General features: G+C 39.6%; 2 protein-coding genes across 2 annotated transcripts in view; one reads left to right on the forward strand and one right to left on the reverse strand.

The window, feature by feature from the left end:
- Window positions 1-3,966: 3,966 nt before the first annotated feature.
- On the reverse strand, window positions 3,967-9,024 carry smyd4 (SET and MYND domain containing 4). The gene is made up of 10 exons (XM_068331268.1): window positions 8,844-9,024; window positions 8,399-8,543; window positions 7,860-7,949; window positions 6,469-7,453; window positions 5,779-6,039; window positions 5,505-5,686; window positions 5,249-5,396; window positions 5,033-5,146; window positions 4,274-4,397; window positions 3,967-4,176 (listed from the first exon to the last, which is right to left on the reverse strand). The coding sequence occupies exons 1-10, from the start codon at window positions 8,975-8,977 to the stop codon at window positions 4,053-4,055; spliced, it is 2,307 nt and encodes a 768-aa protein (XP_068187369.1). The 5' UTR covers window positions 8,978-9,024; the 3' UTR covers window positions 3,967-4,052.
- A 1,029-nt stretch (window positions 9,025-10,053) lies between these two features.
- Window positions 10,054-26,520, forward strand: part of LOC137606515 (replication protein A 70 kDa DNA-binding subunit-like) — a 31,728-nt gene continuing 15,261 nt past the window's right edge. Inside the window, exons 1-11 of the mRNA XM_068331790.1 lie at window positions 10,054-10,178; window positions 10,601-10,648; window positions 10,861-10,939; window positions 11,139-11,247; window positions 11,343-11,434; window positions 11,518-11,619; window positions 17,593-17,752; window positions 20,530-20,632; window positions 20,740-20,808; window positions 23,185-23,377; window positions 26,318-26,454. Of these exons, the coding sequence (XP_068187891.1) occupies window positions 10,146-10,178; window positions 10,601-10,648; window positions 10,861-10,939; window positions 11,139-11,247; window positions 11,343-11,434; window positions 11,518-11,619; window positions 17,593-17,752; window positions 20,530-20,632; window positions 20,740-20,808; window positions 23,185-23,377; window positions 26,318-26,454 (1,125 nt within the window). The 5' untranslated portion in view covers window positions 10,054-10,145. The remainder of the gene's footprint in view (window positions 10,179-10,600; window positions 10,649-10,860; window positions 10,940-11,138; window positions 11,248-11,342; window positions 11,435-11,517; window positions 11,620-17,592; window positions 17,753-20,529; window positions 20,633-20,739; window positions 20,809-23,184; window positions 23,378-26,317; window positions 26,455-26,520) is intronic.

Raw genomic sequence — 26,520 nt, forward strand, 5'->3', positions numbered from 1 at the left:
TAGGACTTCATAAATCTAAGAAATCTTTTTTAACATTTGAATTTAATTTATAGCAGCACACACACACACACACACACACACACACACACACACACACACACACACACACACACATACAAGCCCTCCCTCTTTCCATCTAGTATGACTTAAAAGTTGGACATGCAGTCTGGAAGTCACAGCAGAAACGAATGAGCTTTTCAATTTTTGATGCAACAAAAGGAGCGCCTCACATGTCTCTGATCTGTTTTAAATTCACTATTCTCATCACTGACATTTGGCCTAGAGTGGAGTGATCATTACTTACTGTCATCCATTTCCATAATAGTCAGTAATAACCTTGCCTGTATGTGAGAGTGATGGTGACTTTATTTTTACATGCGCACCGGCCGTATTAGCATTGTCTGTATCGTGTATCAGATGTCCTCTGCTGCTTGGAGAGAGGCTGAAAGACAGCGTTGAGGAGACTGAGTACAGGAACAAATCCAATTAAAGACAAATGCAGACATTGGAGAGCTCGGGGGGGTTGGAGTTCTGAGAACAGTGTGAGGGACTCGTGTGGCTATCAGGTTAGGAGGACGATGGCAAGGGTGGAAGGTGAGACCCTCTAGAGGGGTTTGGATGCGAAGGTCTGAGTTTAAGTCTAATGGATAAGTGATGAAAGGGTGCTAAATGGGATTGGATTGTTACTAAGTACCAAAATGAGAGGAAATTCTTCCCACAAACACAAATAACAGCAAACCCAAAATATTAAAGCTGTAAAAATATGATAAAACACTTACATACTTACAGCTTTATAGTGCTGTTTGCCCATTAGTTCAAGTTTAAATATGCTTTTGGGGTTTCATTTTTGTTCTCTGGTGCCAGGGAATTACTGGGAGGAACTGGATATTAAAGCTTAGGGGGAAAAAAATAGAAATGAGAAATATAAACATCTTAACAAATAAAAAAAGAATGTGAAGGAGTTAATATTGCGTCATACCAGCTTTGAAATGTCACATCTGAGAAAACAGACATTTATGAGTGAAGAAAAACATGTTAACATGTACAACAGTGTAAAAACTGAATAGAACACAGACACACCTATCTGTACTTCATCACAGGGATAACAACCCAAATTAAAAGAAAAAGCTACAGGCTTCAGTTTTGTTAGAATAAAAGTGTTTGACACAGGAGTTTCAATCAGGAGATTCTAATCATAAAAAGCTCTGATTTCCCTCATGCGAATATTAATGAATTAATATTTAATTTCCCATCTTCCACTGTGCAGATTCTGATTAATCTTTGGGCGTTCATTGCTCTGCGGAGTTTCAATTTGTCAGTTCATCACTTCGGTCCAGATAAAAATTTATCAATAGCTGGTAGATGAATTGCCGATCATCAAGCTGTTTGCAGACCGTGTGTAGACGTACTAACAAGCGTCAGGAGGTGGTGTCTCTCTCTGATGTGGAAACACACAATGAACTCTGTAGAGGTGCATCTTATTAGGAGATTGTTTGTTTTTCCAGATAGAGAAAGAAATAGCTTGTGTGATTCTAATGAGTTCACATATATTACTATTATCTTGTATCATTGCCTTAACTTCGTACCAACCAGATGAGGCCTTAAGCATGTCTTTGAAATACGCATCCAGCTATACATTCACACTGCAGGTCAGAGTTCATTGTTATGGTTACAGCTCTGTGAAAAATTAATGCAAGCGTGGTTGTAATGCTGATGCCCAGCAGCTTACAAAAGAATTCCGAGTGAGGCTAGCGACATAGTTCTGTGTCTCAGATGTTGACACAGATGTTGTTACAGAACACACACGCAAAAGCGTCTTGTTTGTGGTTTGGTCAGTTTTAATTGCATTATGTATAGGAAGACATCTGATAAGCCGGAGATCACAGCCTCTGGAAATGTCCTCAAATGGCACCAGAGAGTCAAATGAGGAGTCTGTGATATGATACTGGAACAGTAAGGAGATGTTTGTGGGAGAATTAATGGGTGCTGTGCTCCTCTTCCTCACGCTCCTTTTATCCCTAGACTTCAAAATGTTCTTACATTCTTACTTTTTCTCTCTGAGCTGCTGACGTAAAAGCACATATGGCTCATCTTACAAAGAGAAATATCTTGGAAAACAGGAATGAGCAGTTTGATATTTTATCCTTGACATGTCAAAACTTACAGGGCAGAAGAAAAACAGAGAGAAAAATAACCCAATTAAAAAAGCGAGAACTGTTTTATAGGACTTAGTTTTTCTATTGTTGTGTTTAGTGAAAAGAGAACTGGGTTTTAAATAATGTCAAAGGCCCATAATTAGGGAACATTTAACTACATTAATAAATATATGTAATTGTAGTTGCTGCAGAACATTATGTTGTATAAGTCACAACACTATCAGGTTTTAAACTGCATCAATGACTCATCAACAGTTATTTTATATTACATATCATGGTAATGTATTACTGTGCAGCATCTCATTAGCGAACTGTACATAAAAGGAAGTTGAATCAGGATTATTTGACTTTAGATTCATTGTTTGTGATTTATGTCTATACGTTGTTAAATATTAATTCCATTTAATCATTTATGCCATAACAAATCCACCAAAATAAATGCTATATCATCAATAATAACAATACATATTAAAATAATTTTGGCTCACGGGAAATTTATATTAATCAAAATAAATATTTCAGGCACTGACGTTTATATCCCTTATTTGTGTATTTAATGAATAAAAAATGAATCAATTACTTTAATGATCAAGTAATTCATTTATTGAATTTTCAAGCTAAAATGATGCAAGTATTCACCGGTCAGAGGTCAGAAAAGCGACATATTATAGTGAATGGTATACTTTTGCGTTTCATTGAATTCACTGATGTTAGCTCCAGCATGTTATCATGGACACGTCTCACTATGTGTTAGTTTAACATCATTTTATTAATAGATGACTGTAAATAACTGTTGGTTGCAGCCTTTCTGAGTTTTTATTTCCAATTAAAGCTATATGCAGTATGTAAATATAAAAAAATCTGTGATTTTGTATATTTGGACACACAACTTACCCCAGTGCGGTTCAGTGAGTCAAGGACTTCAACTGATCCTTGACCTGATCCAACCTTGTTACAGCAGGTCTCAGTCAGACCCTGTCCTGTGGAGTTCTCCGAGTTTGCCCTCACTCAACCCCTCTGTTATTTTCACAGCACTCTGAGTTTTTTGACCTTGGCTCTAAGTACACATCTGTCAGCATGGCTGCCCTCCAGACACTGATTTATAACCAACACAACCTTCCAGACATCCAGCTGTGATCACCATCATTTCTGATCAAAACAAGCTACTCCTCGTCTCTGGAAATGATCGATCCTCTGCAGCAGAGCTCACAGCGATCAGGATGCTTGTTTTCCAGCGGTTTGTGCTCAGAATGATTCCTCATTATTGATTACTGATAGACAGTAGGTATTGAGAAGGGATGGAAAGACAAAAACTTTGACACAATACTTTATTGTGCTCATAAAGACTTCCAAGTAGAATATATTGATGTCTTGAAGGTCGGGGGGTTAGCACTGTATGCTCAAGAGTCAGAGCTACATTTTGCTTACCAGTCACCGGAGCATAAAATTAAACTTGTCGGTGGATAACTGCTGCCACCTGAAGGTCACAGGGCTTCCTAGATATATATCTAAGAAGGCACATCTGTTCTTCAGATTTTCCATATTGATTGTCTTGCTAGAGTGTTAACAGTTTCTTAAGTAGAATAATTAAAACATGCATTTACTTCGGTCTCATTTAGAGGATTATATACAACCTGGATGGACTGGGTGCATAAATTGTGGTACGACTACTGACGCATGATATTGAAATTATTGACGGACACATTCTGACACTGAGAGGTCAGAGAGCCACAAGGAACTGTGTGCACATCTGCCAGCTATTTAGTGGTTGTGCAGACTCACATCTAACAGAACAAACACAGACTTTAGACACACAGAGAAACATTTGCAAATTTTATTCAGTTTTCAGACTTCAAAACTGAAATTATAGTTTCTACTTCTGCTGCACCAATAAGTCTACCCTCGTAAACAGTCCTCCATGGCTCGCAGCTCCTGCAGCTCCTGACAGCGTGGGCCGCGATGGAGGCGGAGGAGGTGTCTGACCTTAGGAATGAGCGAGAGGGCCGGGGCTCTGGAGCCACTAGGAGGACAGCAAAGAAGAAGGATTTCAGTAAGCGCAGTTAGTTTAGTTACATGCTGTTGTTTATTCTTCAATAATCCTTAGAAAAGTCAGTCACCCATTAAAGTGTAGCTGAACCAGTTTGAAGAGTTGATAACCGAGTTCAATACTGTCTTCTCCATACTGGGAGCCAACAGCTGCAGCGCTTCGCTGCAAATGGTAGGCAGCGTTATTCCAGTCACCTACAGACAGCATAGAAAATTAAAGGATTATAAATCAGAGGGATTATGGTGAAACAAAGTTTGATTATAAAAATAAATTAATTAGCACAAGTCAGGTTTATATTTAGATTATTATCAGTAATATCTCGTTGATTAGACAGACTGGGGTTGAGGCAGTCTGTCAACGTACAGGAAATTATCGGTAGATGTTTTAAATTAACCCCCGATGAGCTGGTGTTGTGGTAGAAAACTAACAGCGTCTCATCCAGGGTGTAGCCGCCTCTCACCCTGGCCCAGCTGGGCTAGACTCTGGCAGACCTGTGATCCACAAGGTGGAGGAGAAGCTGGAGACGTGACGAATACAATCATCTTGTCTACAAGACACTGGATGGATATTTTAAAGCAAAGATTGATTTGTATGTAGATATTTTCGTTGCCATTTCAACAAAGAACCTCCTGTAAGATAAAAAGCTCTCCTTTGGTTCATTTGGTTTAAGATCCATTGTTGTTTGGCTTCACTTTAAATGACGCTCATGTCAGCCCCTCTAGAGATACACTCATGTGCAGAATAGGTGCAACTAGATGGATGCATGGATGGATAAACGGACGGACAGACAGACGGACTGATTGATTGATTTACTGAATGTGATTCTCACCCATGGCTGCATACGCTCTAGCCGTGGCGTCATCAAGCTCCCCCTGTAGAGGGTGTGTCTCTGCAAGGATTAGTCCAGACCGACATTTGGTCCTTAATATTTTCAACGCTTTATCTGATGGACGGCAGAAGAACAATGTGGAAATGTAGTGAAAGAACATGTGAATAAATGGCACACACACACACACATACTGTATTTGAATATTGTATCACACACCCGGCTGCTCTGTCTGCAGGAGGTCCACCACCTTCTCCAAATCCGACCTGATGCTCTGTAGGCTGCGGCTCACTTCAGAGGAAGACATGCGATGACCACAGCAGGACTGCGAACACATAAATCCTTTTCCTTTGCTCTCAATGAATTTCTGAAAAACATGATTGGGGTCTCAAAAGTCAAAAGTAATACAAGGAAAGATTCTTTTAGTGGTACTATTAATAATGTATAATGTATAACTAAAGAAATCCACACTAACTCTGAGAGATCCTTTGCACTTTCCACACAAGAGACCAGACGCTGTACCCTTCTCCTGTTTCTCCTCCTCCTCCTCATCCTGCTGCTGCTGCAGACTGCAGGCCTCACAACAACACAGGAAGAAGTACTGCTCCAGCAGGAGATGCTGGCGATCTTTGGTAGCCATCCTTCGGCTATCCGGCCCTGAGTTCACAAAACAACTTAGCCATGAGCCAAATTTTTAAAAAAGTTGCACATCCTTGTACAGTGTAATAATCCATTAGCCCACACCTCACCATAACAGTGCAGGATCTCTTGCCCAAGGGGGATAACTTTTGCTGCTCTGACAGTAACAGTGACTCTGCAGGGTTTGCTTCTCTCCTCAGCTACACGCTCACTGATGTCTGCAGATAGCTCTGAACCACACAAAACATCTCTGGACTCAAACACCATGCTGGTGTTGGGAGAGCAGGAGTGATTCAGAAGACTAAGAGTTGGGAATATTGCTGTTGCAATGCGGATCTCCCTACTGGACTGCACTGCTGAGTTTCTTGTTCCTTCAAGAAGAGAGAATATGAAAAAAAAAAGACAAATATTGATATTGAAATTGTAACTTACAGAAATTCATGGCTAAAGAAGAATTTGTTAATAGAATGCATGAAATATTCAAATGTGTTTGGAACATTGTATAAGCGTGGATACAATAACAGTAAAGCTAAACTGATTGGGTAAAAAAAAAATTCCTTTCTAAATGTCAGTGTCCTTCCTTCAGAAAACATTGCTGTACAACTTTGGCCATATTACAGGTAAAGCATAGAAAATACAACTTTGTAGTCATTCTGTTTTGAGGGTTACAAATGTATTTTCTTCCCTATAGATTTTGTAGGATTGTGCACTGATGCAGCACCCAATAATGAAAGAAGAAAGAAATTTTTTTCATGTTTCTAACATTGAGCTGCAGTTGTCAGGTTATCAGTTAAGGTCACCTGTATTTTGAAGCATGGTGATGGCCTGAGCGTTACACCCCAGCTGCATGATGTGCCTCAGAGCTGCACTTCCAAGGAGCCACATCTCTGAACCCCAATCTGTGATGTCTCCCTCCTGATTGGATTGGTTCTTTTCTCGTGAGAGTCCACTGAAATCCCAAGATGAGGGTGGAGGTCCCACCTTGGAGAGTTTCAAGAATACTGTTGCTATAGTAACAGCGTACAGGAAACGCAGGCAAGGGCTGTGTCTGTTCAGGTGGTGCAGCAGGTGAAACACTCTCAGGTAAGAGTCACTATTAGATGTAGAATGGCACGAGTAGGAATGAGGAGACTTGCTGTTCAGACAGCTTGGTTGTGATTTAGTGAGCTCTTCTCTGATTGGATCTCTGGCCCTTTGGACGTTTCTCAGCCCTGCCTTCAGTGTTACCCTTAGTGCGAGCTGAGACATCACACCCATCACCATAAGATCTGCTCCAACTGGACACTCCCAGTGGTGATGCTCTTCCCAGGCTTCCTTCTGACAGGAAGTTGAACAATATCGGCTGTAACTGCACCAGTCACACGGCACAGCACTAAGCGTTTCACGCAAACACCTGTGACAGCGTCGCTGCTCTGTACCAAAGACTCCCCCCTCTGTGTCCTGTCCTCCTGCTGTCCCTCTCACCCCCTCCATCCCTGGAATGAGGACACAGCTGTATGGCCTGTCAGTGAGGATGACCTCCCCAGCTCCTATTCTCTCTGTCGCCACCAGGTGCCGACCTTTCTCTGGATCAAAGGACATAACGGCTTCGGGGCAAATGCCACACTGGAGAGATCCCTGCTCCTCTGGTCCATGATTCTTTGAGGCAGTATTGTGACCGTCTTCCTTTGCCTTTTGACTTACAGACAGATGCTTGAGGCACTGCGTCCGGCGTTCCTTTAGTTTGTGTAAAAGATGAGGGGGATAGCCACTCTTCATAGCTTTGGAAATATCATCAAGGGACTCCTAAGACCAAAAGCAGATAAATACCTATTAAAGCCACTATATAATCAAAATTTACCTCAGTATCACAAAGATATAAAGATCCACCCATTTTCTTGAAAATGAGACGACCATAACCGTCACGTCTTTAGCCACTGTCTCACATTGTGGGTCAAGGGTGTTGCTGGAGCCTGTCCCAGTTGGCCACAGGCAAGACTTCATCATTGATCCATTTAAACTTCAATAAGTCATCAAAGAACTTATTACAATGCATGCTTCAAAATGTGTTTGTGAAGTAAATTAATTCTGTGTGGTAGTAAAAACAACACGTAAAAGGCTCTGTTATGTGTCTGACTTTACTAAATAGGAATAAATGAATGAATGAAACAAGATGGTTATTATGCTGCTGATGGGATTCAATGCTCCTCACCTGGTAGTGCTGCAGATGGTAGAGGGCAGCAGAGCGGTTGGCGTAGCACAGAGACAGCTGCTCTGAACCTACAGGAGCAAAACATGCACCCTGTCATGACAGGACACAAAGAAACAGGCTGTTGATGCAAGTTAATCCAGACTGAGGACTGACATGTGTATGATTTATGCTGTTCAATCCCAAAGCCATTTACTCACCACTGGTCTGGGATTTGAACTCATTTACAGAGATGCTTTCATACAGGACATTATCCATGAATATTTTACTATTATGTTGCATCAGAACTATTAAAGTATTAAGTAGTCTATTTTAACTACAATAACACTTCCATTAAATTACAATTGCTAATATGACAATTTTGAGGAAAATGTATCAGGCAGATTTTGTGAAATCCATGTGACGTGCAAATATAAACTGATTCCATAAACTGATCTCCATGGTAATGGTAATAAAACCAATAACCTTCAGCAGCCTATGATGTGGGACAGACTGATGCACTAAACATAGTGTAACAGCAGACTGGAGTGTCTCCTCTCCACCTGAGTGTAGTGCAGAGCAGCTGAGGTGTAGTCTCTGGACCTGAAGCTGGAGTTGCCCCCCTCCCTGCACCGGGCTGCTTTTTCTGCATCCTTCTGCACAGAGTAACCCACAGACACAGAATCCACGAAGTCCAGATCATCTGGGCTGTAAAACAGAAATAAAGCTCAACAACAACTACAAATTCTACTATCGTATCAGCGTTCTGGACGGATCTCTACAGAATTACTTGAGGGTGGTGCATTAGTGGTGTTAAGGAGTTTCAATGAAACCTGTTAACTTAGCAAGAGACACGTGGCAATAATGTGGACTCAGGTGATTTATTTCAAGTCTACGGCTGACGATAAAGGATGTTAGAGTCAAATAATAAACGGACGTCTCTCATTCATCAGAATAAGGCATAAAAATCACAAAACTAAAGCTACAGATGTAAGCTAGCGTACTCACGTTATCGTCGATAAGCTACATTTAAAAATGTCATCTATTTCAAGCAGTGACGTAAAATGTTCCTTTAGGTCGGGATCGATTCCGACCCATTTCTGTGCGACGTGATCTTGCCATTGGACACACGGAAGATCCATAATACCAACATAAACAAGCGGACTAAAGTTCGTGTCTGGATTCCCAGCACGCAGGACCACTAGAGCAATGATCAAGTCACCTAATAGCCAATGAGAGTTTCCGTTTGGAGTTTTCAAAATAAAACACGCTTTCCCACTGCGGATTGGACGGACAGATGGGTGGATGCATGGATGAATATTTTTCCTGAAGGAAATTACGTATCACCTCCTCTAACACATTCACAAATTCCTCAGCAGTGAGGGAACAAATAAATACAGATAACGATAAATGCACAAAAGAGAAAACAACTGCACAACAGGGACATGATAAATACACAACACAGATGCACAACCGAGAACTAAGAATAAATAAACAGCTAGACAAGCATATAACACCATGCTCTCGCTCTCTCTCTCTCTCTCTCTCTCTCTCTCTCTCTCTCTCTCACACACACACACACACACACACACACACACACACACACACACACACACACACACACACACACACACACACACACACACACACAAACATGTGAGTGTTTATATATAAGTATAAATCAAGGAAATGTATAAATAGACAAACAAATGTACAGATGCCGTAATTAACAACATGTAAATACACACCAAGTAAAACTATAAATGCTGCAGCCTTTTCCTGAGGGTCTCATCGTACCCCTGGAGCAAATTCAGTCTCTCTGTAGAGGCACCAGTCTACCACTTGCAGGAGGCGGATTCAGGAAAATTCAGAGTTATACCTGGTGAATAGAGCTGGAAATATAACAACTGTAGTCTAAGTATGATCCAATCCCTTAATGGAAATAGGGTGTACTACTCCTCTAGGGAAAAATAAGAACAGAGAAAAAAACCATGGATCCGAACCTTAATGTAGTTAAATTCAATGGTGTGTTTTCTGGCCCAAGAGCAATGATAATATCATTCAATATCAATTATAACTTTTGCAGACATACTTTAAGTCCGGTCAGAGTACTTGGGGCGACACGCAGCTTTATTTTGAAGGCAGTAACTGTACCACATCCCGTGCAGGATGTGACGTATCGGCCACACGACAACATGACCAAATATCGCCCACCTCTTCTCTCGCGATACGTTCCGCGTCTCCAATTTAGCGACGCTGAAAAAAAAAACTGGTTCCTGGTGGGTTTTAAATCCCCTCCAACCTGGAGACATGAGTGGAGAACTAACGCAGGGGGCAGTTGAAGTAAGGAGAAATACTAGTGTAACAGAGTACTCTGTTATTGACTCTTTGTGTTTTGGTTGTATTTAGCACTATAGCACTAGTAGCCACACTTGCTAACACCGGAAGCTACAGGGATATATTTGTAAACACTTTGACTCTCATGACTTGAACAGATTCGTCTTTTCTGTATTCGTGTGTCTTCGTGGTCAGTTAATCGCTCACTTTCTTTACGTATTCAAATATGGACGCATTACACGCATTACTCTAACTTGTGTGGTTACAAAAAAAAATATTTGTCTTTGTCCAGTTTATCCAAATATTTGAGCATTAGATAGATAGATATAGAGGTCTTCTGATATGATGTAAAACTGAAACTTGTGTGTGTGTGTGTGTGTGTGTGTGTGTGTGTGTGTGTGTGTGTGTGTGTGTGTGTGTGTGTGTAGACCCTGTGCAGAAACTCAGGGGTGGACAATCCGGTGCTGCAGCTGCTGGTAAGTTCATGATGAATCCCCCTCAACAGGTAGTCCGGTTCTGTTTAAAGCCCCAGTGTGAACTGGAGGAGAGACCTGTCAGAAAAATAGAGCTGCATTAATGAACCCCCACTGTATGTGATGGTTATGTGATCTTTATTATCCGTTTATTATCTGTTTAGATTAAAACTGAAAACAAAACATAAATTCTTTTTTTTCCTTCCGTTCCGCAGAGGATCCGTGAAGTCTGTAACAACTCCGGTCCAAAGAGGTACCGACTAATGATGAGTGATGGGCAGAAATCTGGGTCTTGTAAGTATTTAAAATACACTGAAAACATTGAGACTTCCAGCTCTCTGGTCCACATGGACTCCTTGAAAACAACTAATATGTCCAATATGTCAAGGGTAATGTGGATTGTAAATAGCGACAATGAAGAAAAATCTAACCTCAGAATATAATGAACTATTCTTGATTGATAAATCTGTTGACTGTGTGTTTGTGGATATAGCCTTCATTCTGGCCACTCAGCTGAATCGTCTGGCTGAAGAGAACCTGCTGAAACCTAACTGTGTGTGTAAGCTGAAGATGACCAAGACCACCACACTCCCAGATGGAAGGTGTATGCTCTCATATTGTCTTCCTTTTCCTCCCCTCCTTTTTTCCCCCCATATAATCCTCTTTGGCAATATTTTACCATTGTGTTGTGTTACAGGGTTGTGGTCATTGTGTTGGACATGGACATATTGCAGAGGGCTGAGGAAACTGGAGGGGTGATTGGAAATCCCATTCCATTAAAGATAGAAGGTGCAGTACTTTTGAGTTATACATTTATTAAGAAGCAGTCAGGATCCTCTGCAGGTCCCTCACGGTGTTCTTTCAAATTCCAGGTCAGATGTCATCCTCACAGGAGTTTGCCTCGACCAGCACATCTGTCCCGGCCTCTCCTCCATCTGCTGCAGTACCTGGACCCTCCTCTGAGAACAACAGCAGTGAGTTCCATGTGAAGGTCACAGTTAATAGAGCTATTATAGCAGTAAACCTGCTTAATTATTACTATCTTCTATTATGGTGAGATTCACATTGCAAGCAATTATTCCACCATGCTCGTCATCTACCAGTAAGAAGAAAAGTCCCATTTGTTTTCATGGCATCTTAAATGAGAGCGATAAATGGAGTAAGTTAATATGCACTTGACTGTTTATTTGCACTTTATAAAGTGGCAAACTTCTTATTGTTGTACTGCTGTGCAACAATAATACATTTCTCAAATATTCTTTCAGTCATGCTTAAGTAATATTTGAGAAATGCAGGACAAAACCATTTTCATGACTAACACGGTTGTCAGGTTGTCATTGTAAAGTAATGACTAATTCATCAAGATTCTGAGCTTCCTCTGATGAGTTCTTGTGTGTGTTAACGGCCATCTGTTTTCCTCCAGCATAATTGTTTTCACACATGTTTACTAAATGACGACACGTTTTATAATTTATTAAGACAATTCATTCAACTTGTCAGTCCTTGCTACCACCGGCAGAGGGAGCCAGTTACCCACAGAGGGAAGGGTTCAGTCACATAGTTGAAGGATTTGCAGTCCTCTGACTGCTTTGTCTCCACAGTGCTGCTGTTCTGCAGTCAGAACTGGGACCAGCAGTGTCTTTGTTGTTAATCTTGGTTTTCATTCGGTGATCTCATGCTGGAGTCAGAAGATTAAAGCTTTTAAACTAGATGAAGGTATAACAGCAGCAAGTGGCAAATTAGTGGATGTTCCACCATGTTTACATCTCACTCTGCACTTCATCACCATTACAACTGTTGCTGTTCACAGGCCACTGTGGCAGGTCGAGGGCATGGTTTCCATCTTTTGCTCGTTTAACACCAACTAAGTATTTACTGAACAGGGTCGACAGGACGACTCGTGTTTTATTGGATCTTCCTTTGTCTCTTTCGGTTGTTTCATGTCACCAGCTGCTCTGAGCATTGGCATTGATTTCTTTCATGAGGCAGAAACAGCAATAGTCCTCCATTAGTGTAGAATTTAAACATGGGGATGGACAATGAGTGCTTGGTATGTATATTTTCTGTGTTTGCTTGTGTAGGTGTGTCTATGTACGTTTGTGTTGGGAATAATGGAGTTTTGTGGTAGTGAATGTTCCTCTAGTTCATGGCTTCATGAATATTTTGTTGTGGACTGAATTCCCCTGTAGTGCCGCATGGAGGGAGGGAGAGAAGGAGGGAGAGACATTCAACTGATGTACTCAGCAAAGACGAGGCTGTTACCTCGTCGTCTCTTTTGACTCACACCACATACACAACACTTGCTTCTTCGCTGAGTTGTCCCAATGATATTTTCTTTTTAACATCTTGTGACTTGTCTTTTCTGTTATATTAACTTCTTTAATGAGGTGTGGGCTGTGTCATAGTGATTTATCCTCCTCCCTTTATTATAAGGTTGAGTTCAGGCCTCTATTGGGATTTTACAGTCATTGAGAAACAATGATTCCCGGGACGATTCTGTCATGCTGACGTGACTCCTGTTCCCTTCGCTGGTATATCTTCCTCATCTTTCCTTGGAGGGGAACTAAAAACTAGAGCTAAAGCTAGAGGTGACAAATATTTAAACCAAACTAATACAGTAGTACTGAAAAATGATCATTAAAACATAGATTTAGTCCTTGTCAGATTGTGTTAGTATGATTAAAAAAATTCTGAAACTAATCACTGTTGACACATCTCAACTGTCCCACTGTGTAGAAACGAATGCATGCTCCACTAACAGTTATAGATTTATGCTCCATTGGAGCAGATAAAATAATACCGCTAGACAATACATGTGCTTATCACAGAGAGTTTAGCATAAGTCAGAAGAAGCATTATAGAATCCTTTGAACGGGTGCAGGTACAGTTATTCTCTCCTGTTTAGGCTAAGGCTGAATATTTCAGCATTGATAAGTGCTCTGGTGCACCTGATAAGCACACACACTTTCCCCAGATAATATGCACTTAAAGCAGTAAAGAAGAAGGTAAAATACTTAAGTGCTGATGAAGAAAATACATATTTATGAATAATTTAACATTCAAAATAAGCACATTCCAGGTAATTTTCTGGATAAATCTGAAAAAATGTTCTTATTACTGTTCATATCCACTGTTAGTTCCTAATCAACGAACATACTGATGGCAATGGAGTGATAGCTGACCTTATTGTATGCTCAACAGTAAGACTAGTGTTGAAAATTCTCACGATTTTCTCAAAATCAATAAGAAATAATGTGTTTGAATGAAATCCTAAAAGTAGCAAGAAAATAGTTCCAGTCGGAAATGAAAATGGCATCCATGAGATTCAAACCCATGTGTGGGAGTCGGCTGTCGTAACCGATAGATCATCCTGTTCCCGACAGGTTCTATGGCAGACCTTGATCACTTTCCAGGTCATAGACTGAAAGGTGAAAGAAGTGTAATTATCTTGATGGAAGACACTTCTATCAGCACATTCTGTTCTGAACCATGACCACTGCAATCCACGTAACGGGAAGAGAAATCTTGTTCTTTGGTATCAGCAGAGAAAATCATCAGAAATGTTGTAAGCATTTAACATCAAGAATGCTCTCACTGTTCAGGACGCTCTGGAAGAAGAGCTCTTGTATCACAATGGGATGTTTCTGGTTAGAGAAAGGATGAGAAACGCACAAAAACACTTAAGTTACATGACAGTGAAAAGGAAAACCCTCGAGCAGGAGGTGAAGAACCAAAGGTTACGCCCCAGCAGCCACTGCGTTCATGCAGCTACTCATTAGCTGCTGTCCTTGAAGTGGTGCAGTTAAAATATTCATTATTCATTACCAACTCCTCTCTGCATGTTACGTTATCTTTACAACTCTTTCCTCTTTCTCATACACTCGCGCTTCCACACCGGGATTTGTTAGACACCTTCTTTATTTAGAGTCTATTTCTCTTTTTCCACGTTACCCGTAAAAACCAGGCGTTGCTTGTAGAATATGTTACCTGCATACGTATTAGGACTCGGTACCAATATTAATCACAAAAAATGAGTAGCCGTGATATATTTCTGTGTCCTTATTTTTCCTGTGTTCATCACCCCACCCACCAATCCCCACCTATGCTCGCCTCCTCGTTTTTCACCACCACTCCCTTCCCTCTACTCCTCCATCCAGACAGCGTGCACATGAATACTGATGTTAATTACCCCACGCCTGAAAATAGCTGTTAAATCTGTGATTTCCCCTTGGAATTTGTTCATCATCATACATACACACACACACATACACACACACCTGCAAATGAGGGTATCATAAGGGTTAGGGTGTGTTGTGCTCCGGAACAGGAGCTTAAATCAGGGGAGTGGTCTCTGAGGATTTCCATTCTTCTTCCCAGAACAATTCTTTCCTCATTTTTCTCTTTTTCTGTACGGCAGATGATTTAAAATGAGGCATTGCATAAAATTTTAACAGCAGCCAAATATCTTGTCTGAATCACCGCTGATAGGGCTGATGCTGTTTTATTGTGGGAGGTGAGGTATCAACTTGTGATTCTGTGACTCGTCAAAGCTGTTCAATTATTCTGGCTTTAACAAAAGCTGAACTGATGCTTCGGAAACAAAGGAAACTTTTTCCTAACTTTATCAAATATATGTGGGCTTTTATTTGTACTGTATATTGTGCTTCTCCATTCATCCAATGTATTACTCATTATTCAGCCTTTTATTCACTCACCTTCTCATTTGCTTCTTCCGCTTTCGTGGGTCACAAGGGTTGCTGGAGACTTTAGGGCAAGAGGCGGGGATGCTCCAGCCAAGATGCCAGTGCACCGTGGAACCGTACAAAACACTAACAATCACTCACGCACACACACACACCTACAATTTGGAACCAACCAATTCACCTAATCTGTTTGTTTTTGGAGGTGGGAGGAAGTCGGAGAACCCGGATACAACCACACAGACACGGGAGAACATGAAAACTCTGTACAGAAAGGACTTGAACATGGAACCTTCTAGTTGTGAGGCGACAGCGATACCCACTGCGTCACCATGCTGCCCCATTATGCAGTCTATTTATGATAATAAAGCTTCTGTGTTAGACAACATTAACATTTTATTTACTCAGATTTAAACAAAAATAAAATCATTAAGATGCATTGAATGTGGTGAAGATGAGGATTTACAGATAAAACCTGTATCAGACTAATGTTCTGAGAACTAATCCTAATGGATTTTTTCTCTGAAAATTGTTATCAATGACAATAAATTTTTATTTAATTGGCAGCCAAACGAAAAACAGTTGCATTTATTTGCACAAGCTGATCCTAACAGGGAGTTTAGGGAGCTCTGCAGGGAGATTTAAGTTTTTCAGGTATTTATCATTTTGGCAGCTACTCAGTTGATGAGAAAACAGTTGTACCACTAGCACCTAATTAAATTTCTGCTGCCTAATGATGTACTAGTAGGTATCTGCTAATGACTTACCTTTAATAGTCTGTGTCAATATTGTTATTTGAAACTTTGGTATGTACTTTGGAGTGTTGTAAATCTCACACTGTGTAAAATATTTGACTTTTAGATTTCTGCATACATAAATACCACTCATCCAGACATTTAGAAAAAGTTGCCATCAGTTTTCTAAATCAGTTTCTGAGCACAGAATGCTGCATCAGTCCTGAGACTTTTTTTTGATCGTCCATCATGAGTCTTAAAACCTTATATCTTTGTGTTGTAGAACTGTTCAGTTTCGTGGTGCATAGGTGATGATGGCAATATGTAATTACTCAAAGGTACTCAAAAGACATGTTACATGCTTTACTCTGTCTACATACTATGGGGTAGATGATTTAGTTGTTGGATTGATGGTACTGTCTTTACTGATGAACTTTTTTTGGTCTTGATGTGAGTTTTTTAATATATGCAATGTACTCTTATTTTATGTTATTTTTAAGAAACAACTTCTCTTTCATTAGGCCAGAAGTAACTTCCTGTCAGTGCTTGTTTTGCTCAATTATTATGACCAAATCCTGAAATGATGACTTCCTAATAAAATAAAATGGGGAAAAGCAACGAATCCTCGCAACCTTGAACCAGCAATTTTCTTATGCTTGATAAAGTTTTACAGCAGTTACCCGAATTATGGTCAATCACTGTCAACCCAACAACTAATCTCTCTGCCCCATTAAATTTCCATCTTTTTAATACGGACGACTGAGTGTGCTGCAAAACAGTGTCCAGAGTTTCAGATGGGAAAAAAAAGAGTGACGTAAGTAAGTGGTCTTTCTGAGGTCATTGAATAAGCTTAAAAAAAAAAAGCCTTTCAGCAGAAAGGTCAAATGCATGGATGGCGTCTCATAACAAGTGACCGAGAGAAAAATAAACTAGCTTGGCTTTGTGGCCATGTTGTTCATGTTATGATATGTAACTGACTTTCTGGAGCCCTTAACATGGGGGAGAGCACAGTGATCGTGTCAAGGTTTCATAATAAAAGTATTTAGCCAAAGTATGCCAGAGATATTAAATGATGACATATTGTAAAGTAATAAATAAAAATTGGTGTATAGCAGATAGAGATATCATATCTCAGGGAATGTCTGAACGTAGTCGCCTTTTCTGCTGCATCTCCAACACTCATCTTCCTCGTCTTGCCCAGTTTGTTCTTGCAGACATAGATTGAAATTTCATATACAGTACAGACAATTTGCAAATTATGAACGCAATAGGTTTCGAGAAGCTGTTCGTAATATTAATTGTTCGTATGTTGTTATATTTTAACGGTTATATATGATATAATGACTTTCGAACAATTACACTTACAAACGGCCTCTCGGAACCTGTTGTGCTCGTAAGTCGGGAACTGTCTGCGTATGTTTGAAACTTTGAAACAGCCGTGACACTCAGTGGACCTACCTCACTTCAATCTCACTTCAATCTCACTTTAGTCTCACATGTCAATATTTTCCAGAACGCCCTTCCCCCCTTGGAGGCAATGGAACAGATTTAATGGGAAATTCACCCACAAAGGCTTCACCCTCAAAGTTTTCACCCTTGAAGGGGAACAACACTTCACCGGGTTCGTCAACAAAGTCGGTTCCTATTGTTCACCTAAACCCCTACCAAAGCAAGTAAGTCTGTGTGTTCCCTGTCAGGTACTTGTGTATTCAAAGTAAAATGAATTAATAATAAGTTATACTCAACATGTGAATGTGCATGTATGTGACTGGGTGAATTTGTACTTGTGTCTCAGACTCAGTACTTGCATCATTATGGTCTTCTGCTGAGGTTTTAATGCTGTTTTTTTTCTTGGTATGGTGAGTATTTGGCCAAACATATTTTTTCTTTGCTTCTCTTCCTCCTCTCTCACAATTTTTGTTGCTCCCTCCGGGGGCCCCATTTTAGTGCTTGATGTTTTTTTTTTTAGCTGTTATCATTTCATTTGGCTGTCTCTGACCTCAGAGCTGACCACTAAAAGACAAGAGAACTGTGAAGCACGATAAAGTTGTCCAGACTGGAGTGAAGGTTCCCCGTCAGCTCTCAATGTTTGGGCTCTGATAATGTAGCCGTGTTTGAAATTGCATGCTGTAAAGATAACTGTGCCTCTAGGTGTTTTAATAAATTGATGACCGTTCTACTTTGACTTTGGAGGAGATCCTACAGAGTGTAAAACAGACGACTTCAGCAGCTGCTGTGAGCATTTGCAGATATGAAAAGCATGTTCTTGTGCATCTGGGTGTGACATCAAATGTTCCACACAGTACAGGGACTAGGGATGTTGTGCATGTGTACATGGTCTAATGTGGCTGTTTGCATTGCTTTTTCATTCCATTCAACCGGTTTTGAGGAAAGGCGTCTAGAGCTCACTATAATTAGCTTTTGACTGCCATAAACCTCGGTGTAGCAGTCATATCCATATTGAGCAGGGAATGGGGTTCACTCTGGGCCAGCAGCCGCTCTCCTGATATGGGATTTAATTGCAGAAAAAGTTACAGCATGAATATCATCCACTGCACAATTATCAACACGTTCTAACAGCTCGCTGCCACTGAGCTCGGCTGGCTGTTGTTATAAACAGAACAAAAAACACATTTCAAATGCATCCAGGATTTGACAGAAGTACAACAACCTTTAAAACAAACACGACTGAGTGATGAATATGTTTCAGTGGGCATCAATAAAAAGGCTGTTTTCTGTTCATGTTGTCCTTCATTTTATTTTATGATAGAAGCATATGAAACATTAGCAAAGCTTAAATTTTGATCATTGAACATTTTGGCATTTTGTAATAGCAGTAAATAGACAACGCAAAATTTTCCTAAGAATATGTAAAAGGAGTGCCTGTGGTGGTTTCTGTATCTTCAGAGGCTTCTGCGTGCATTTCTTTATTTTCTTACAATTTTTATGTGTTGGAGATTTTTTCTTCATTATTCATTCATTCATTATTTTATTCAGTTTATTTTCTTCTTTCCAGACATGTTAGTACAACAGATTTCACTTTCATCGGTGTTGGTTCCATCAGCAACAACATCTGAAAAGAAAAAAAAAGGTTTGACGGGTAGAAGCCATTGGCTTGTAAGGTTCCCGTCCCCTAAATCATCAACATCTCTCTCATTACAGCACATTGTCAACCAATTCATACATTGCATGTCACAAATCAATTTCAATTATTTTATTCTGGTACATTGTTGTTTTAATCCGTCTATTTAGTCCAATAGGCATGCATCTTTGCATACCTCTTTATCAATTCTTGAGAAGAGTCCAAATTTTGTTAATGTTCATTTTGTAATTCCTTTCAAGGGTTGTTTCTGATCAGTAGTGTCCTTGTTTATTCAGCATTCCTTTCCTTTCCACTTTCGTAGCAGTCATAACATCTTGCATGTACTCAGTTACTGCACAAAGGTTACAGTGACATTTGTTTCACGAGATTGACAACATGAAGTTTAATTCGTCATAACAGTGCAGTCCTTTAACCATCATTCACGTCAGAATTATAACCTTGCAAAATCATGTTTTTAAATGCTTTTTTTAAAGGCAGTTAGAGTTCCCATACTCCTAATTTCATAATCCTGTCTATTCCAGAGTTTGATGATAATGAAAATGTTTTTAATGTTGTTCTTGCTTTTTTCTGTACAAATGCTGTGTTTTCTCTTAGTTGGTAATTTGATTCATTAATCTGTATTTGTGATTGTATGTTTTGAGGTAAATTGTTATTGGCTGCTTTATACATAAATTGCACAGTTTTATAGCTGATGATGTCATTTATTTTCAGTAGTTTACATTTAATAAATAAGTGGTTTGTGTGAGCTCTATAATGTTCATTGTGAATAATTCTCAAGGCTCTTTTCTGGGTCAGGTATAAAGGTTGCAAGCCACTTTTAAATGTGTTTCCCCAGACTTCAGCACAGTAGTTCAGATAGGGCAAGTTTAGTGCACAATATATTATATGGAGTGCCTTCTCATTTAATAGTTTTTGAGTTTTCCAGAGTATGGATACACTTCTAGTTAACTTAATTTGCAGTTGTCTTAAATGAGGTGTCCAATTTAGCATCTCATCAATAATCACTCCTAGCATTTTAAATTCATTAACCCTTTCAATATCTACATCATTCACCTTAATATTGTGTGCATTTCTTTATTTTCTTACAATTTTTATGTGTTGGAGATTTTGTCTTCATTATTTATTCATTTGTTATTATTCTAAGTTTTTCAGATATGATAACCTACAATCAACTGTCTTGCTTATAAAACCTTTTGAATATTATATCTGCAGACGGAGGCCAATTAATTCTGTAGAGTACAAGTTACCATACAATACTTTTTTTTTTTCAAATTTAGTTTTACATACTAAATGTAGTTTGTAAGGTCTTACTTTCTTTTATTGTGTTTGTTTTGTGCATATTCCTAGGTGGACTATCAAAGCAAGAGTAACCGGCAAGTCCAATATCCGCACGTGGAGTAACTCTAGAGGAGAGGGCAGAGTGTTCTCCTTTGAAGTAGTCGATGAGAGTGTGAGTTCAGGAGGCCTGGATGTCTGTATATGAGCACGCTTGTCACACTTTGCTGTTTTTCAGTTTTCAATTCAAATGCTGTTTAATGAAAATCTGCTGTTCTACAGGGAGAAATCAGAATCGCAGCTTTCAACAATGAAGTGGACAAGTTTTTCCCTCTAGTGGAGCAAGGCAAAGTGAGCACATTCCACTCACCACATCCACCCTCACTCCAAGTGATCAGAGCTTCTTGATATAAAGTACAGCATTCGTAGCTCGCAGTGCTTCAAGGAAATGCTTGTACTCAGTTTTTTTTTCATTGGAACTTGAACATTCAATCATTTTTTTGTTTTAGAAAGATTCCACAACATCTGTCGTATGTATTTTCAAGAAACAGGTGTGTGTATCTGGCACAAGAGAACCTGTTAAATGTTCTGGTAAATCCATATTAAGGTACAGATTTAAGTATCGAGATGCAAGACATCCTGGATTTTTGGAATAGATTTTGTTAAAGAGGTGGACCCGTTAATTAATTTATTGATTTCCTTTCAGATGTCACATCTTTACAGGAATCTTGTAAATGACACATTCACAGATCTTCATGAAACAGATATTTACTGAATACTGGACTAGGCCCATATAAATTTCTTGATCCATGATTTGTTTTTGCCTAAAAAAATTTTAAGTTAAATGTTTTTATTGTTAATTTGCCTCTACTAAAGGGAGATATTTCCTCGTCTGTCTAGTCCTTAAAAAGCTCTTGGCAGAATGCGATTCCTTGTAGGGTTTCTAAAGCTGTGCACATCATAGCTGGTGTCTTAAGGTATATTTAGATTTTTGCTTCTTTTGGCGCTTTAAGCCATTTTCATGACATTTTGCTCATAATGGTTTTACCCAGTAGCGCAGGCAACATCTCTGGTTATTTACAAGAACAGAATACAGCCATTTTGATGGCACGCATGTCTTTTTGGAATCTGCGTTAGGATTTGTTTTAATTAAAAGGGACTGCTGGGCCTTGGCGGTGGTTTACGCTCTACTGAGTACCATTCTGGTTGCCAGGGTTTTGCTTTGGAAATGTAAGGGGATGTTAACTGGTAAACCAGGATGCACGAGCCCCGGATAACAAGGAGTCATTGTCCAAAAAGAGGACATTTCTTTGAGGGGAAAAATTGGATTGAGGAATATACCCTCTGTCATTATGGTTTTCTTACATTCATCATTTGGAATAATACTACAGAAAGCCAGCATGAAGTAATGTAAATGCTGTTACATACTTTGTCTGAAAGGATTCTGGTGGATTTTGAAGCAGGTTTTAACAATCATATTTTAAATTTATGGCCCTCATTTAAGACTCTGTGTCGCTAGGAACCTTTTTTACTGTGCTTTAATGAGAAAGGTAACACTTACGGGCTCCATCTCCTGTTACAGAATTGACACTGACACTCATCTCTGTCTTTGCTGAGGCCTCCATATCTGAATGTTATAAAAAAAAATTAATATAGATTCAGCAGGATCCTGAAAATAATTATGAATTGTGAAGAACATTTGCTTCCAAACTGCTTGTGAGGGCACAGATAAATGTCACTCTCAAATGAAACTAGTGACTTTAGTTTCATACAAAGTGAAATTACTTACTGATTTTATGTTAGTCCAGTTTAAAAAGTTTGCTGCTGTATACGTGATGACAATGAAAGATAAACAAAGCCAGAGTTAGCACTGGTCTCACAGACCAGCTGAGGAATAGCGTGCTAAAATGAACCTGTCAATCTAAGCACCCTGGTCATGCTCTCTTCATGTTATCGTACACCTGTGTGATTCCAAAGAGACAGAGAATATGTTAAAACTCTTTCTCAGGCATGCCAGCCTGCCTGTATAGCTTAATAACTCAATTAACCCAGCCATCGTTTTGCTCGTCACACTGATGCAGGTATCAGCCACCAGCGGCGACTCCCAACAGAGCCCAAGATCCAATTTGTGCCCTCTGCCCTTTAAAGATAAATAAAGGAATGAATTCATCTTCCCTTCGTGATCTGAGTATTGACAGAACAGTGGCTAGGTGTGTCTGACGCTCAGTGGCCAGAATGCACATCACATTTGTTTCACCCTCATGGCTCTCTGTGTGGGCTGAATCTGAGAGGGAGGGGGGGAGAATGATGAGAGTAAGCCACACAGGGAGAGAGGGCAAGGAGGAGGAGGAGGAGGAGGGTTTGGAGTGTAAATGAAGATACATGCTTTGCATATTGAGTTTGAATCGTGCTTTTCACCTGTTTCACTCTCGGGTGTTTCTTGTTTTTTTGTTAAATTAAGTGATGAAGCTGACATGAAACCACGTCCTAGTTACACGTGAAGGTTTTTTCACTCTAAGAGGTTTTGGTTGTGCTTATACTTTTTGTCCTGACAAAGTTGCCTATCAGAATCAATTAATTGGTCATTGGTCTTTGTCACTTCAGGTTCTCAAGCAGTGACAAAGAATACATTTATTTTTTACAAATTTTATAAGATAGGTAAATATATATTTTCTTAATCCCGGAGGAAATTGTGTGACTAGTAAGCTTTCCCCTCTTTTTCCATAGGTGTACTACATCTCCAAGGGTAATCTGAAGGTTGCTAACAAACAATACTGCACACTGAAGAATGACTACGAGATGACCCTCCATGCATATTCATCCATTGTGCCATGTGATGACAGTGTGGGTGTCCCAACAGTGCAGTGTGACTTTGTGCCCATTGCAGAACTGGAAAAGAAAAATGTGGACACCATCATTGGTAAAAGAAATAGTTGTTCAGTGAGACTTAATTCATGTATTTACAGAATTTAACTGATGAAAAGTAGCTGAACCATGAGTGAGCGGATAGATCTGACGACTGCTGTGATGTTTTAGCTTCACAAAGCCAGTCAGCATATCGATCATCCAATGCTTGAAATCAATACTTTTAACTACAGTATTTTCCCCACCTTAAAGCCTATAATTTTCTCGTAAACCTGCAGTGCGTCTTATAATCCGGCGCGTCTTATATATGAAATGAATTCTGAAATGAACAATTCATTAAAGGTGCGCCTTATAATCCAGTGCACCTTATAGTGCAGAAAATACTGTATTAAAAATCAGCTGACTTTCTGTATCATTCCAGTCACCAGTCTGAGGGCTCAGATAATGATGTAACTGCTTCACCAAATTCCTTCCCCAAATTTGTAGACCAACCATAACTTAATATATTAAAGATAAAATTTCAGTTGGGATTCAGGACATGTCTTTTATTTTGTACTTTTTTTTGTTTGTTACTTTCTACTATTGGATTTGTTGTCAAACTCTGAACTAGACAAACTTGTTGTAAGTCTGCGGTTTCTGCCTGATAATGCCACCTTTACACAATGAGGTTTCATCCATATCTACTCCATCAACCCAGGCAATTACAGGTTCTAGATACAGTATGTTAAAAAACGGAGGTAATAGACAAGAATGTCCCAATCACTCGAACACAAGGTGTCTTTACAGAATGCATTATTTCAGGGTCAAAGGGACAGTTAATTCAGGAATATAGTTAAGTGATAAAAATCAGATAATTCTCATGTCCCTGATTTTATGAAGGTTAGCTGCTAGCCTGATAGGAATATCTTATCTCTGCAACAGGTAAATTGGGATGGTCCACATGTAAAATGGTGTTGAAATTAGTGTTCCTACAGCTTCCTCCTGGCAGCCTCCTCAGTATTATTAATGAAAAGAGGCACAGGTGAGACTCTGTTGCGGTGGCAGTGAGGATGAGGTGAAGGGTGAGGATTAACTTCCCATTTTCAAAGTTTTTCTCTGTTGACTTTTTTGACTGAATTAGTATGTTGTTGTTTTTTATATTTATCAGTCGAGGCGGTATTATTCTGATTTACAGTCCTGTTATGGAAGCAATATCTGAGTTAGTGATACTACACAATATTTGATATCCTGGGCCAGAAACCAAAGAAGAACTAATGTGATTATCTGAGATTGGCACAAAGCTTGGGTTAAATAGTTCTGACTAAAGGACCAGTTACCTTTAAAAGCATAACCCAGCTCAAAATAACCTAATAATGAGCTGCACAGTTAAAGGGGATGTCGGTGAATGTGAATCAAAGTGCCAATTGAATAGAAATTTGGTCTATATGGAAGGCATTCTTCACATTGAATGCTTCATATCCATTCTATTGAATCTGTTGTGTTTTTTTCATTGCACATGAATGCAGTGTTTCATGGCATTGAGGCAACAGACTGGGCAAGAACTAAAGGATGGCCTCACAAGCAGGGCTCTTATTTCGTTTTCAATACACCATATTGTAGGACAAATTAAGTGTTGTAATGAGTAAATTTGGTGAAGCTACAGACAATTCCATTCAGCTCGGCACCCCGATAACAGTTTGGAGATGCACTCAGCAGTTTACCTGGAGGAGTATGTTTGTGTCAGTCGCTGAGGACCAGCATTACATGTCCTGTGTGTGCTTCTTCTCATTCTGCACTCCTGTTAAATAGGGGATTATAACATGGTAATGAGAACTGTCATTCTGCTCCTGTAGTGATAATGGAGTTCAGAGGTGGATGACATCGTCTTAATCATAATGGAATTACAGAGAGAGCGCAGACAGAACCAGAGAGGAAGGGGAATAAGGAAGAGTTTAGAAAAAGGTAGCAGACAGGAGGAGGAAGTCCAAGGAAGTTTGCAAATCTCTGTTATGTCTGGTTAACGTTTTTCAAAAAAGCTTTTCAGACCCATTCTTAGGTGTCGTGTTTGTCACTCAGAGTGCTAAAGAGCAACATTTTTATGAGCGAAGGCCTCCCACCACTGCTGTTCAATAGATTTCCACTGATCTGCAACATGTGAAATAAGGCAGCAATATTTAAACACAGGCAGTGAAGAAGAAGACATATTTGTTTTTATATTTTGTTTAAGAGGAGATGCATTCCACATTTTGTTAGATTCCAAGGTAGCAAACTCTAGGGAGTTTTTTGTGAAGTGACAGTACAGTATTTAAATGTTTACAGGGAGGCTCCAGAGGGCGTTGTCGTTGACTTTTCATCTAGTTAATAGGAGAAGCAACTTATATCTAGACTTTTAAATACCGGTGGTCATCATGTGATTGCCGTTTGTCATTGATTTGTATCTTTTAATTTTAAAGACTGTAGCTTCACCTCATTAAGTGAAAATTGATCATATACTGTAGTTTATCTAACTTGTATCAGAGATTTGAGATGCAATAATGCTGAATTTATAGAGCATTTGTTTGTTCTTTGCTCAGTAAATTCATTTGATTTGTTTTGATCGAGTTTTGAACAGATGTCATGGTGTTCCAGGGTTTACACCATTGTGTCGAGCAGTACGGTGATCCTGGATGAATTTTTTGGCATTAGGCATCAGCGGAAACATGACTGAGTGTGTTTGTTGTGATTTCAAGTGTGGTTCTGGGTGTTATCCAGACTGGGATGACATTTACGCCAATCTGCTCTCACTTGTTGGTATCAGAGGGGAGTCAAATGTCTGCTAAGATGTTTTTTTACCGATTCTTCTCCATATATTTACAGAGTACATTTTTTTCACATCCCAGCATGTAAAGATATTTAAAGACACTTGTCACACGGCTTTTACTGCCTATCTCATCTACTAGGAATTAAAATTATCTGCCTGTATTCCCAGTTGAACTGTATATACCCATGTTGTAAAATCAACCATCTATGTCTTTAGATGTGATCGGAGTATGTAAGAGTGCAGAGGATGTATCACTTGTTGTCACGAGGACTTGCAAAGAAATGTCCAAGAGGGCCCTAAACCTCGTAGACTCAACCGGAAAAGGGGTGGAAGTCACCTTGTGGGGGGAGGAGGTAATAACATTCATCTCTTTTTTGTCTCTTCTTATATTCTCTATGTATCTGGGGATGAATTTGTGG

Source organism: Antennarius striatus, chromosome 13 (genome assembly GCF_040054535.1).
Source record: "Antennarius striatus isolate MH-2024 chromosome 13, ASM4005453v1, whole genome shotgun sequence".
Classification (NCBI taxonomy): Eukaryota; Metazoa; Chordata; class Actinopteri; order Lophiiformes; family Antennariidae; genus Antennarius; species Antennarius striatus.

Bases quoted from the DNA above. Each gene is read 5' to 3' on its own strand.
- smyd4 (XM_068331268.1), bottom strand. From the start codon at position 8,977: ATGGATCTTCCGTGTGTCCAATGGCAAGATCACGTCGCACAGAAATGG. The intron at 7,950-8,398 runs GTGGAGAGGAGA...CTGTCATGACAG, and splicing joins CTGCTCTGCACTACACTCAG to GGTGCATGTTTTGCTCCTGT. The intron at 5,687-5,778 runs GTGAGGTGTGGG...TTGTGAACTCAG, and splicing joins AGAGATCCTGCACTGTTATG to GGCCGGATAGCCGAAGGATG.